The sequence below is a fragment of the Arvicola amphibius genome, chromosome 2 (genome assembly GCF_903992535.2).
Source record: "Arvicola amphibius chromosome 2, mArvAmp1.2, whole genome shotgun sequence".
NCBI classification, from domain to species: domain Eukaryota; kingdom Metazoa; phylum Chordata; class Mammalia; order Rodentia; family Cricetidae; genus Arvicola; species Arvicola amphibius.
The window spans coordinates 28,018,911-28,033,221 of NC_052048.2; the positions used below are offsets into that span (position 1 = coordinate 28,018,911).

General features: G+C 37.0%; 1 protein-coding gene across 6 annotated transcripts in view; it reads left to right on the forward strand.

Annotated features, from left to right (window-relative positions):
* The window catches only part of Wnk1 (WNK lysine deficient protein kinase 1), a 119,304-nt gene that overhangs the window by 79,289 nt on the left and 25,704 nt on the right, over positions 1 to 14,311 (forward strand). For 2 of the 6 annotated variants that reach the window (XM_038319641.1, XM_038319642.1), the window contains exons 9-18: positions 1,508 to 1,588; positions 7,615 to 7,752; positions 9,794 to 10,252; positions 11,051 to 11,335; positions 12,019 to 12,116; positions 12,214 to 12,376; positions 12,968 to 13,084; positions 13,340 to 13,513; positions 13,695 to 13,752; positions 13,906 to 14,028. In XM_038319641.1, the coding sequence (XP_038175569.1) occupies positions 1,508 to 1,588; positions 7,615 to 7,752; positions 9,794 to 10,252; positions 11,051 to 11,335; positions 12,019 to 12,116; positions 12,214 to 12,376; positions 12,968 to 13,084; positions 13,340 to 13,513; positions 13,695 to 13,752; positions 13,906 to 14,028 (1,696 nt within the window). The remainder of the gene's footprint in view (positions 1 to 1,507; positions 1,589 to 7,614; positions 7,753 to 9,793; positions 10,253 to 11,050; positions 11,336 to 12,018; positions 12,117 to 12,213; positions 12,377 to 12,967; positions 13,085 to 13,339; positions 13,514 to 13,694; positions 13,753 to 13,905; positions 14,029 to 14,311) is intronic. The other 4 variants (XM_038319646.1, XM_038319644.1, XM_038319647.1 and 1 more) reach the window with 2 other exon arrangements.

Here is a 14,311-nt window from a genome sequence, read left to right on the forward strand (position 1 = left end):
ATGAAAATGCAATTGTCTATTTTGATTATTTAGATACAATACAATGATTTAGTATAATTTCTTCCTCTGAATAAGTTTTTAAAAATTAAAGAAGTATAACCTTAAAGCAAAATGGGAAATAGCGAAAACTTTTTTGGTGTAATGTTAAGAAACACAGAGCCTTTCATTATAAGTAGGACTTAAGAAAACACATCTTATGATTTGGCTTAACAAATGAAGGTATAGTTTTGAAATGGTATCAATCAAACCACTGTATTAAGGTCCCAAATGTAACATTAATCAGTTAAATTAAGGACTATGTCAAATTTTAACAACTAGTAGAGTCTATTGTGTAATGATTTTATTGGGTTTTGCATGAATTTATAATAATGGATTGCAAAGGCCAGGAACAGTAGTGTCTCAGGCTTTGTTCTGAATATATTTAAAAATTTAGTCACACATACACGAGCATACATACTCATACAAATATAAAAAGAGACAGAATTAAAGAAGTCATTTATGACTATTTCATATACTCTTTAGATATATCAGTTACTTGGAATAGTGGTAAGTAGCAGAAGGACCCTGAAACTTAAATAGCGTGGGCATGCTGTATGCTCACATTATCCTTCAAGCTTTGCAAAGAAAAAAAAATTAAAATAGATAATTTAAATTTTCATCAAGTGTGATATATCCCTATAAACATTGAAGAACCTCTTCTAAATTGAATTGAAACCATAAAGGTAGCCTTTTCATTTTCTTAACGTATTTCTGTGTGCATAGTATACATGCATTAATTTCCCCAACATATATTCTTGTACTCTATTCTCAGTTAATATAGACTTCTTGTTAAATGGAATAAGCTGTTCGGTTTCTCAGACCTAACATGGTTCACATTCTCTGGGTTGGTTAATCCTTTGTTCTGAATGGGGACTTGTACGGTCATTATAGAATTTTTAGTAGCATCTTATAGCCATTTCCCCTAGTTTTGACAATTAGAATGTCTTCAAATGTTTCCATATGTTACCTGAAGCAACCATTACATACCTGTTGAGAAATTGGTTTTTAACAGACGTTTGACATTTTTTATCAGTTACTATGACTACAAGAAATAGGAAAAGATAACCAAATTAGCACTTTTGAGTGTGGCTTTTATTTAATTATCCAGATTAAATGTTTTCATGTTGATATCTTAACACATTTTTTCCTGTGACAATTTTATTATTGAATCTAACTATTAAAGCCAGCTAAAACATTAGCCACCATTAATAGTAGGTTTTTAACAGCAGCGTGTTTGTGTTTTTGTTTGATTTTTTTATCTGAGATGTGATCAGAAATGTTCTATGATCTTTTTCCTAAACTTATCTTACAAAACAAAACAAAAAACCTTAGAGGTCTGTCTTGTATTACACTACCAAACTGTTTCATTTCAATCAAGCAGTCTTCTGAGGATCTGAAGTATTTATACAAAAGTCTAACTCTCATGTGCATAAACCTTCTCTAATTTGTATTTGCTTTTTTATTTCAGGCACAGGGGCAGAGCCAAGGCCAGCCATCAAGTAGCTTAGCAGGGGTTCTATCTTCACAACCTGTCCAACATCCTCAACAGGTAAGAATGTTATGGTGTTACATTATGTTTTATCAGTGGCCAAAACCACTTACTTTATGAGCTAGATTGCTGATATAAATGGCTTGCTAACTTTTTGGAGAATAATTGACATAACATTTCTGGCATTTAGTAGTATTTTAGGATATCTTTGATTTTGATTAATGTACTTATAACTATTGAACAATTTACTAGGTATATGTTGAAATTTAGAAGAATTGTTACATAATTTTTCTTAATGATTGTATTCATGAGGTAAAATATACAAAGAAAATTGTTTCTATTTATGTTTTATGACTTGTCCACATATGGGAGTTTTGTTATCTTTAATCCCAGCATTTGGGAGGCAGAGGCCTGGTGAATTTCTGAGTTCAAGGCTAATCTGCTCTACAAAGCAAGTTCCTTAACAGCCATACTACAAAGAAACCTTACCTCCAAAAAGAAGGGAAAAAGGGGGGGCATTTTGTCATTACAACCTCCCATGGTTCATGCCTTGGATAGTGAACTTGTTTTTATTGGTTATTAGTGGGATAGTGTATCATATTTTGCTCTATAAGGGAATGAATGAAAACCTAAAGAACAAAATAAACTTTTTTTTCCTTAAAGGAAATGGAGTGACTGATGGTTCACTAGTTAAGAATATGTAGCCAGGTAGTGGCCACACAGCATTCGGGAGTCAGAGGGAGGTGGATTTCTGTGAGTTTCAGGCCAGCCTGGTATACACAGAAAGTTCCAGGTCAGGTTCCAAAGCTATACAGAGAAACCCTGTCTCCAAAAAAAAAAAAAAAAAAGTATGTATTGTTATCCAAAGGACCCACACTATGGTTAACAACCATATGTAACTCCAATTCCAGGGTGCCCTCTTCTGGCCTCCTCAGGCATTAAGCATGCATGTTTAACATGTACATACATGCAGGCAAAACACATAAAGAAAACAAAAAGCAACTACTACAGGAAGTTTTTTGTTTTGTTTTGTTTTCAAGAAAGGGTTTCTCTGTGTAGCCTTCTCTGTCCTGGAACTCACCCTGTAGACCAGACTGGCCTTAAACTCGGAGATCTGCCAGCCTTCACCTCCCAGTTACTGGGATTAAAGGCAAGTTTCACCATGCCCCGTCTGATTTTTTTTTGATAAATTAAATTTTTGACCTGGGAGGTTTTGTCCCAGAAGATCTGAGAAATTCAGGACATGAGTTTAAAAAGAGCCAAGCATCAATAAAATGACTAATCTTAAAATTCAAATAGTTTATCAATACTTTTGCTTAGGAGATTTTTATTTACAGGAAATCATTCATTTTGAACAATTTATTAGTTGTTTCAAGCAAGATTTATACCCATCTGTTTAATATGATAAACTGTTTCATTGATGGTTCTTCTACTATAATTTTAATGACCATATTGTAAAGGGACTTCTTCTAATTTTGAAACAAAGTCTTCATTCTTATTATAAATGGCCTTTTTTAATACACTAGGTGGCCATATGGTCACTTCATCTTTATGGAGGTTAAATTACAGGTTAGTGAGATGACTCTCATTCAGTTAGGTAGAGTTTCTCTCTCAATGCTCTTGCCTCTGCCTCCCAAGTACAAGAATTAGAAGCATGAGCCACACACATCTGACTCACACTGATGTCTTAATTTGCTTATATTTCAATATAGGCCAACACTAATAAAAGGAATACATATGCTGTGCTTTTTCTTTTCTAAAGAAATGTGTCAACTGTCTTAAATACATGTTTATATTTACATACATACATATAAATATTATCAAATAAAGGAGAAAGTGAAATAAATCATCAGGTTCAACACTCAAAGTATGTGGGGATAAAATAGCATAATGCTATAAATAAATGTTAAGTTGAAATAGTAATATGTCTGAATGTGATTATGTGCACTTGGAATGCCAACATTTAGGGCACCTACAGCAGAATCATAAGTTCCAGGCCATCCTGGGTTGCCTAGTGAGTTGTACTCTCAGAAAAGAGAAAGTAGTTCATAAGACCCCAACTCTCTCTTAGAATATGTGAAATAAGTAGCATATCTTAAAACAGGCCACCAATGTAGTAGAGATAAGTCCTTTACTTCTTGCATTCATTCATTGAAGTGGAACCTGAAACAGATAATGTAATCTTTTTGATAACAGCAGTGTAACTATTTAGGAACAAGTTCACTATTATAAAAATCTTGGTTTCTAGTAGCTAATGGTTGCTGGGGGAAGGAAGGAGAATCATTTCTTCAGTGGTGTAGCCACTGAAAAGTATGCCATGTTCCAGTAAATAACCTCCTGTGCTAATGCAACACTAATTAAACTCATTCTCTCTCTCTCTCTCTCTCTCTCTCTCTCTCTCTCTCTCTCTCTCTCTCTCTCTCTCTCTCTCTCTCACACACACACACACACACACACACACACACGAAAGTAGAAGGAAGATTTCTTGAGAAATGGGAAGGTTTCTACAGAAGAAGGAAGGAAGAGAAAGGGTAATAGTAGTGAAAATGACTGAATTTCACTCTGTGTATTTGAAACTGTCAAAGAATAAGTACAAATAAATTTGAACAATCTAAAAAGATAAATTGAGAAAGTGCTAAATAGTTGATTCTAGTGGTGGATAAAATGCAAGTAAATGGACCATTATAATTTGTTTTTCTTTTGGTTCCATTTTAGATGTTATTACAGTATATTTTAAATTTAGTAGAATCAAAATTATGAAGCCAGTTTGTATAAGAGGTATATTATCTAGTATATTTTACTTTTTTTAAAAAAATTATTTATTTATTATGTATACAGTGTTCCACCTGCATGTATGTTTGCAGGCCAGAAGAGGGCACCAGACCTCATTACAGATGGTTGTGAGCCACCATATGGTTGCTGGGAATTGAACTCAGGACCTTTGGAAGAGCAGGCAATTATCTTAACCGCTAATCCATCTCTCCAGCCCTATATTTTACTTTTGTAGAGTTTCTCAGGTAATAAGGAAGCTACAAATTACTGAAATTCAAGCTTTCTGTATAAGTGACTTTTGTTTTGTTTTGTTGTTGTAAAATTAGTTTATAAGGTAGATATTTACCTGTTACTGGGTCTATGTGAATGGATTAATGCAAAGAAGAAAAGGACCTCTCTCTTTAATGTTGGTAATAGTTTTTTATAGTAAGGAAAGACATATACCTCATCTGAAATTTAGTTTATCTTGTGACTTTTTAGAATATAGTAAATGAGGAATGTCTTTTCCCCTGATTCATTGTTGTTTTTTATCAAGAGTTATGATGGATAAAGGCTAGAGATATGACTCAGCAGTTGAAAGAGCTTACAGCTCTTCTGAGGACCCAAATTCAGTTCTAATCCAGATGTCTTACAACTGCCTATAATTCTAGCTGTAAGGGCCACCCTTCTCTTACCACTGTGGTCATCTGTCCACACATGTATACACATGTACATGCACAAAAATTATTAAAAAATAAAGCTTTAAAATGGTATCATTTATATTAATGTGGTGCCCCCAGTATTTATGACTGTAAAGAAGGTTGTGGGAAAGATAAACATGTCTTCCATAAAAGCATGTACACAGCCTTCAGATACTCATATTCTTCCGTTCAGCCTGAGGATCATATTTATATATCATCATGCAGCTATGTCGTACCAGTCAATAAAAGCTGTTTGAACTGGTTTCTATAAAGAAAGTCTATGCAAAGTCATCATTACTGTCTGAATGATCTATTGGTTATTAGCCAGTGTGATTATGCAGAAGCAGATGGCATGTAATTTTGGCTTACCAAATGTACCATTTCTCAGAAACAGTACTCTAAGGTACTATTGACATACCTGTCAGTTGTCTTTTTAGGAATAAGTTCATAAAAAGAAATGGTATCCATTTTTGTTACCCCTTTACTTTTTCTCAACATTTCCAAGTAAGCCAGAGTTTTGTTTGTTTTCTTTTTTCTTTTTTCTTTTCTTTTTTCTATTTTCTGACAGTCAGCTGAGATGGACTAACATGATTGGCTCTGGGGGAACCTAAGTAATGTAATTGTAAGCATAAAATGTAAATGTAGACCCTATCATTTTCATTTTACTGATGGAAAAGCTAAAATCTGAGAACTTTGGGAAACTGTCTCAAGGATATGGCATCTAAGAGGTAAAAGCACTTTAAATCTAAATCTTTTTCCACAGCTTACCATTTTACTGCCGTGTCTCTGACAGAAAAATAGACATCTTTCCTATTTGGAAGGGGTTTATCAAAAAGACTTTATGGAAAAGATGATGTGTTATAAGTCAGATTCCTGCCAAGGGTGGAGGAGTTGCAGTTTGGAACATGTAAATGGAACAAAGTTAGAAAATTATGGGACAGAAACAAATAAGTTCGGTTTGAGGTGGATCTTTTCTCTTTTAAAAATATAGCCAGGTGGTGGTGGCACACCTAGAAGGCAAAGGCATGTGGATCTCTGAGAGTTTGAGGTCAGCCTGGTCTACAGAGCGAGTTCCAGGAAAGCCAAGACTACACTGAGAAACCCTGTCTTGAAAAACAAAATAAAATAACAAATTTACATTTGTCTGTATGCATGTGTGTGTGCACGCACGTGCGCACATGTGCACATACATACACATGTACCCTTGATTTGATTTAACTAAAAGATAAATTTGTGAACGAATTCATTCAGGAAAGAACTGACTGAGTCTTTGTGTGTGTGTGTGTATTTTGTTTGGTTGGTTGGTTGTTTGTTTTGAGACAAGGTTTCTCTGTGTGGTTTTAGTGCCTGTCCTGTAACTTGCTGTGTAGACCAGACTGGCATCGAACTCACAGAGATCTGCCTCCCGAGGGCTGGGATTAAAGGCATGCACCACCATTGCCTAGCAAGCCAATTTTTATGTTGAACCTTCTTTTTTGTTTTGTTTTGTTTTTCAAGACAGGGTTTCTTTGTAGTTTTGGAACTAGCTCTTGTAGACCAGGCTGGACTCGAACACACAGAGATCCCCCTGCCTCTCCATTCTGAGTGCTGGTATTAAAGATGTGTGCCACCACCACTCAGCTGAGTCTTCTTTCTTAATGGGAATGAAGGGGACAAGCAATATCATATGCCCAGAGGTAAAGTTTTTTCCTAATTTTTATTTACTGGTAGAGAATTGTTAGATATGATTATATGCACTTGTAATCTGAGCATTTCAGAAGCTGTGTCAGGAAGATTTGTCCAACCTGATGTATAGAAAGAGTTGATGACCAGCATTGCCTAATTATTCCCTTAAAAAAAAAATAGGGATTTAGCCGGGCGGTGGTGGCGCACGCCTTTAATCCCAGCACTCAGGAGGCAGAGGCAGGCGGATCTCTGTGAGTTAGAGACCAGCCTGGTCTACAAGAGCTAGCTCCAGGACAGGCTCCAAAGCCACAGAGAAACCCTGTCTCGAAAAACCAAAAAAAAAAAAAAAAAAAATAGGGATTTTTTTTTCCCCCAGGCGGTAATGGTGCACACCTTTTATCCTAGCACTCAGAAGGCACAGGCGGGTGGATCTCTGTGAGTTTGAAGCCACCCTGGTCTACAGAGCGAGTTCCAGGATAGCCAGGGCTATTACACAGAGAAATCCTGTCTCTAAAACAAACAAAAAGATAGGGATTTTTCTGTGTAGCCCTGGTTGTCTTGGAACTCGCCCTGTAGACAAGGCTAGCCTCAAACTCAGAGCTCTGCAGGCCTGTGTGTGTGTGTGTGTGTGTGTGTGTGTGTGTGTGTGTGTGTGTGTGTGTGTGTGTGACAGGGTTTTACCATGTAGCCCTAACTGACCTGGAACTCTGTAGACCAGGCTTCCCTCAGACTCACAGAGAGATTTGCTTGCCTCTTAGCTAATTATATTTAATGATTTAAGAAAAAAATCAGGATAAATGCCAGGCGTGGTGATGCATGCTTTCAATCCCAGCACTCAGGAGGCAGGCAGGGAGATCTCTGAGTTCCAGAGCTGCATATCCTGTTTAAAAAAAAAAAAAGGTCAACTCAGTTACCTCCCTCTTTCAAAAAGTCTGAATCATTGGTTTTTGTTTTTATTTTTATTTCTAGCAACCAGGAATACAGCCAACTGCTGCTCCTCAACAGGCAGTACAGTATTCACTTCCACAGGTAGCATCTTCCAGTGAAGGCACTACTGCACAGCCTCAAGCTCCACAAGTTTTGCCTCAAGTGTCAGCTGGAACACAGGTAAACTCTAATTCCTGAAAAGATGCTACAAATGATATTCATGTACTTTGTCCTTTAGAGCAGATTTCTGCCTTCTCTTGTAATAGTGAAGAATCTGTTAAAATGGAGTAGGGATTAATCCCATTATACACTTGTTTTTGTTGTAAATATCAATAGTAATGACCATGTCAAAATATTGAAATTTTAGGTTTTATAAGTATGAAGTAGTTACAAATCCTGAAACTAATGGGTTAAATGGAAATGTTTTGGTAACTGGACCTATGACATTATCTAGAAATGTGTCAGCTGTATCTTATATTCCAGTTTTGCAGCTGTGTTTTATTTTCATATAAAGTTCTTCAATGTTTTCTCCCTCACTGCATACAGATATTAATTTATTGTGTCAATTAGCTTTTCATCATTGGCAAATACCTAAGGACAATATTGTAAGAAAAGAATCATTTGTTTTCTTGTATGATTTCAGTCCACACATGATTGGCAAGCCATATTGCCTTTATATTGTAGCAGGAGATGGAGAAAGCGTTACAGATGAAGGAAAAATTATGGCATAAGAAACTATTTTATGACTGGCAAGAAGCATAGAAGAGGTTAAGGCCAAGACATACCGTTCAAAGCCCCACCCACCCAATTCCTTTAACTAGGCCCCACTCTTCACATTTTCACCACTTCTCCACTTAAATTATGAATCCATCAGAGGTCAGAACCCTTTTGATCTAGTTGTCTCTGAAAATGCTCTCAGAGATTTATTTTAGTAATCACCTCTTTACTCTCAATCTAATTAAAGTTGACAGCCAAGATTACCCATCAGCTGGGTATGTTGTCACATATCTGCAGTTCCTGAGACAAGAGGTTCAAAAGTTCCAGACAAACCTGTGTTATCTACTATTCCTCAAAAAACTTATGTGGATTTTGTTTTGTCTGGAGAAGTTATTTTGATTATTCTTTTGTTAGTTTATTCAGTCTCTTGGAAAGTACCCTGTAGAAGGCATGTTCTTATGAATAATCTTTCATCAACTTCATCTATGGGTCAGTTTTAGATATATGTGCATAGAATATTATTGTCATCTCAGAACTAAAATAATATCTATTCTAAGTGCACTCTTATTTGCCACTGGCATATAGTCTTAATTTCTCTCTATATATCTCACTCAAGTTTTAAAATGATACAGTTGTGGAATGATATACATCTAGAATTAGTGAATTATACTAATTATACCAACTTTTAGTGTTGTTTTACACTTAAAATTGAGACATAATATGAAGTCTAATTCCACTGGAAAGAAATTTGAATTTAATCAGTATATTAGCAGTCATAGATTAGGTGATTGCAGGCATGCTGGTGGATTATGGTGTGTGACGCATATGCCAGTAGACAAAGCTGGGTGGTGGTGGTGGTGTACTCCTTTGTGTGCAGATCTCTGTAAGCTTGAGGACAGCCAGGACTGTTACACAGAGAAACCCTGCCTCAGAAAACAAATAACAAAAACTTGGGTGTTCCGGTACAAGTCTGTAGTCTTAGCACTTGGAAGGCAAAGGCAGAAGGACCTAGAGTTTGTTTTTGTTTGGTTTGGTTTGGGGTTTTTAAGACAGGGCTTCTCTGTGTCTTGGAGCCTGTCCTAGAACTCACTCCATAACCCAGGCTGGCCTTGAACTCACAGAGATCCACCTGGCTGGAACTAGAGTTAAAAGTTCAGTCAGAATCACCCAACAAGCTCCAGGAAAGCCTCAGCTGCCTAGTGAGAGTCAAAATCAAAAAATAAACCAACAGAGAGGGGAGAGAAATCCTTCTGTGTGAAAAGGTCCTCTTTTATTGCCAAAAATGAAATAGCATTTTTTTTTTTCAACAGTGAAAGGTTTGGAAATGTTACTTTACTAGCATATTTCTCTCCTATTCTTTCTTGATTCTATGTGGCATGTTAATTTATACTAATGTATGCAGAATTTTGTTTTTCTTCTTGACTAATATGTTAATCTTGCTTTTGGCAGCTTTGCTTTAAAAAAAAAAAAAAAAAGTCTGTTTTGTTTTTCTTTACCTTCCCAGCTTCCAGTTTCCCAGACAGTACCAACTATCCAAGGCGAACCTCACATCCCAGTTTCCGCTCAGCCCTCAGTTGTTCCAGTCCACTCTGGTGCTCATTTCCTTCCTGTGGGACAGCCACTTCCTGCTTCCTTACTCCCACAGTATCCTGTCTCTCAAATTCCCATATCAACTCCTCATGTATCTACGGCTCAGACAGGTTTCTCCTCCGTTCCTATAACGATGGCTGCTGGCATTAATCAGCCTCTGCTCCCCTTGACTTCATCTGCTACAGCATCTTCAATCCCAGGGGGATCAACTGTAGTTCCTAATCAGCTTCCAACCCTTCTGCAGCCTGTGAATCAGCTGCAAAGTCAGGTTCACCCACAGCTCCTACAGCCAACAGTTCAGTCCATGGGAATACCAGCTAACCTTGGACAAGCTGCCGAGGGTCCACTTCCCTCTGGAGATGTTCTGTACCAGGTATTGTGTTAGCTAGTAAATCAGAGGGTATTAGAGTATTGGATTTTAATGGCAGATCATTAAGAACTTGAGAAATGTACTAGTTAGTTGAGTGTCAGAGTAATAATAACAAAAGTTGACACTCTGAACTAGACAAAATAAAAATAGCAAAATTCTGAAAAGGCTGGACGTGGTAGTGTGTGCCTTTGATCCCAGTGCTTGGAAGGCAGAGCAAGATAGCAGATCTCTGTGAGTAAGTCAGCCAGGGCTACATAGTAAGACTCTATCTCAAAGAAAATATTGGAGTGATATTACCAAATGAGTCATACATGGTTTTGAAGATACAACTTAGAAGAAAAGTTAACTCTATTCAAGGTAAGCTAGATAAACTTGGATAATGTTTAGTTTAGTATGCCAGGCTGCTCTTTTATATATAGACAGTAAATAGAGCAGGTAGCCTGATACAAACAAGGAAGTTCAGGATTTAGATTTTATAATATGACTGCTATCTGGGAGAGATTTTTTTGCATTCTTCCATGTAAGATTGCTATAAATTCTTTCTGTGAGGAATTAGTCTCTTAAGTTCTACTTAAATGGTCTCTAGGAGGGGAAATCAGTTTAAAGTATGATTGAAAGAGTGCCATTTTCTAAATTATCTGCCAGTTCATTTTGAAAATGATCTTTAAATTTTCTTTAAATTATTAGAAACCGGGGTACTGTTCTTTGCTTTGTGCTTTTTTCCCTCTGGCCCCTCGTCTACAGATTTGCTAATTTGATGTCCCTACTCACACTAACTCACCTTCCTCATTTCTGTCACAGGGCTTCCCATCTCGACTGCCACCACAATACCCAGGAGATTCAAATATTGTTCCCTCTTCCAACGTGGCTTCTGTTTGCATCCATTCTACAGTCCTAGCCCCTCCTCCTATGCCGACAGAAGCCTTGGCCACCCAAGGTTACTTTCCTACAGTAGTGCAGCCTTTTGTGGAATCAAATCTTTTGGTTCCTATGGGCAGTGTAGGAGGACAGGTTCAAGTGTCCCAACCAGCAGTGAGTTTAACACAACAACCCCCCACTACATCCTCCCAGCAAGCAGCCCTGGAGGTAAATGAAATTACTGCATGTTTATATGAAAAACATATATAAAAATGGGGTTCAAATAGCAAAGAAAAAACAGGCTCCCCTGATTTACAACTCATTTGGAGACTGTCTAACTTCTAAATGACTTTTTCTTACAGCAGAATGAAATGGCAATGTGGGGGCCTTGTTGCCACTGGCTGTTCTGTTGGGAAGTGAGTTTGCCTTAGAGAAGATTGACACTATTAGCACTTCACTTCTCTAGTTAGTGCGTTAGCCATTGTTCTCCTTCCACAAACTCTTGCCATTGGCAGTTCATAAGAGTATCTTACTTGCTGTGCTCCCAACAACCTTTTCTGTTCTCCTAGGGTACAGTTCTGAATTCATCTCTGCACTTCGCTCTACCTGCCCTATTGCACACTCTAGTAAGATGCTGTCTGCATGGCAAATTGTAGTTTCACAATGCCTAGCAAATAGGTTGGCTGACTTCACACCAACAGTCGGTATTAGAAACTAGCTTTGGAGAAGATTTTGAGTTAAGAATTACTAGTACCTTCATTGATTCCAAGACTTATAGAGGGGTAACAGGAACTTCTTAGGAACGGTGAATGGTTTTATAAATATACTTACATGTGTGTGTGTGTCTCTCTCTGTGTGTGTGTGTAAATCTTTTTTCCTGCCAAGATTTGAGTTATCTTCTCTATTTATAGAGTACTCAGGGAGTCTCTCAGACTGTTCCTCCAGAACCAACTCCAATAACACAGTCACAACCAACCCAGCCTGTCACATTGGTTTCAAATGTAGACAGGTAAGAAAACTAACACTCGTTTGAGTTGTGGGCAGGATGGTATGAAACTTCAGAATAACAGGCCTTTCAGTCTCATTAATTTTTTTTCCCTTCAAAGTGCACATTCAGATGTTGCTTCAGGAATGAGTGATGGCAATGAGAATGCTCCATCATCCAGTGGGAGGCATGAAGGAAGAGCGACAAAACGTCATTATCGAAAATCTGTAAGAAGTCGCTCTCGTCATGAAAAGACTTCTCGCCCAAAACTGAGGATTTTAAATGTAAGTATTGATTTGTAACCTTTGTATTGTTGAAATAATTTGGGACTTTAGTTTTAGAGATCAATTCTGAACTATTCATAAAATAAACTTTTTTTTTTAAGCTAGCCTAAAACTTACAGAGGTCTGCCTGCCTCTGCTTTCTGAGTGTCAGGATAAAAGGCTTGCACCTGGCTATATATATTATTTTTATAGCAGCCTTTTCATTTAATTCACTCAGTCTCTTTTAATTGAATATCACATTTACTTTGTTGTTGTTATTTTGTTTGGTTTTGTTTTGTTTTTAAAGACAAGATTTCTCTATATGGACTCTAGATGTCCTAGAACTGGCTCTGTAGATCAGGTTGGCCTTGAACTCACAGATCTGACTGCCTCTGCCTCCAGAGTGCTGGGATAAAGGCCTGCACCACACTTCTTCCAGACAACAGAGTTTTAACTAATAGAAAAAACACTAGACACTTTTGCTAATGGAAGATTAAAGGAGCTTGAGGGCTGAGATCTTTTCATAGATTTCCTTACTGCCAGTTTAAGATTCAAAGATGTTTTCTCAAATTCAGTAATAAATTTGAATATGTATTACCTTTCTCTTTTTAGGTTTCAAATAAAGGAGATCGAGTAGTAGAATGTCAATTAGAAACTCATAATCGGAAAATGGTTACATTCAGATTTGACCTAGATGGTGACAACCCTGAAGAGATAGCAACAATTATGGTATGTCTCCATTTGAAATTCCACATTTTTCTATAGTATTTGGTCTTAAGTACATGTCCTAGGCAACTATGCAGTATTTTGCCATCCACTTTCATTTTGACAAGTGATTTTTAATTTCTCTTTTACAACCAGCATACCCAACCCGTGGTCTATGATTTAGAGGTATTTTTGTTTAAGATGTAGCTTATGGTGTATAGATAGAAGTTATAAGAATGATAAGAAATGTACTAATAGATTGATACATGTTTCTCATAGGTGAACAATGACTTCATTCTAGCAATAGAAAGAGAATCTTTTGTGGCTCAAGTGCGAGAAATTATTGAAAAAGCTGATGAAATGCTAAGTGAGGATGTCAGTGTGGAGCCTGAGGGTGACCAGGGATTGGAGAATCTGCAAGGAAAGGATGAATACGGTTTCTCAGGTTCTCAGGTAGGTTCACCATACTAATAATGGGGTTGCATTTATTTAAAACAGTTCTGTATTGGCACACATTACCCTTACCCCTATGACTGAGAATGAGCGTTTATGCTCTCTTCAAATATGACAGTTTGCTTTGTGTAATCATGGAGGTTACATGTTGAGAATTAATTTTTGCTTCTGTTTGTTGTAGAAATTAGAAGGAGAGTTCAAGCAACCAATTGCTGTATCTTCCATGCCACAGCAGACTGGTGAGTTTTTTTTGTGTGTGTGTGTGTGTTGTTGTTGGTTTTTGTTTTTTGTTTCCATTTGATAAAAAAAAATTGTATGTGCCAATAATGGAATCTTGAGACTTTACCCATGTATAGCAATATACATGAACTTCAGTCATTTATTTTATTCAGGTGTTCCTACCAGTTCTTTAACTCAAGTTGTTCATTCTGCCGGAAGACGGTTTATAGTGAGTCCTGTGCCCGAAAGTAGGTTACGAGAGTCAAAAGTTTTCACCAGTGAAACATCAGATACAGGTAAGGATTGATTCAACCATGTTTAAGAAAATCTTCCACCAAATCCCTCATATGGTAGGAGCTTGATTAAACATTAGTTCATGGTCAAATGAAAAGTAGAATTTTTAATAAAAAAGTAACATGGAAAGAGAAAATAGATTATAATAGCATCAAAATAAAATCTAGAGTTGGGCATAAGCACATGCATGTGATCCCATTGTTCAGGAGACAGAAAAGGAATGATCAGTAGTTTGAGGTCAGCCTGAGTGGCTGTGTGAGACCCTGTCTTACAAAAAGACAAAAA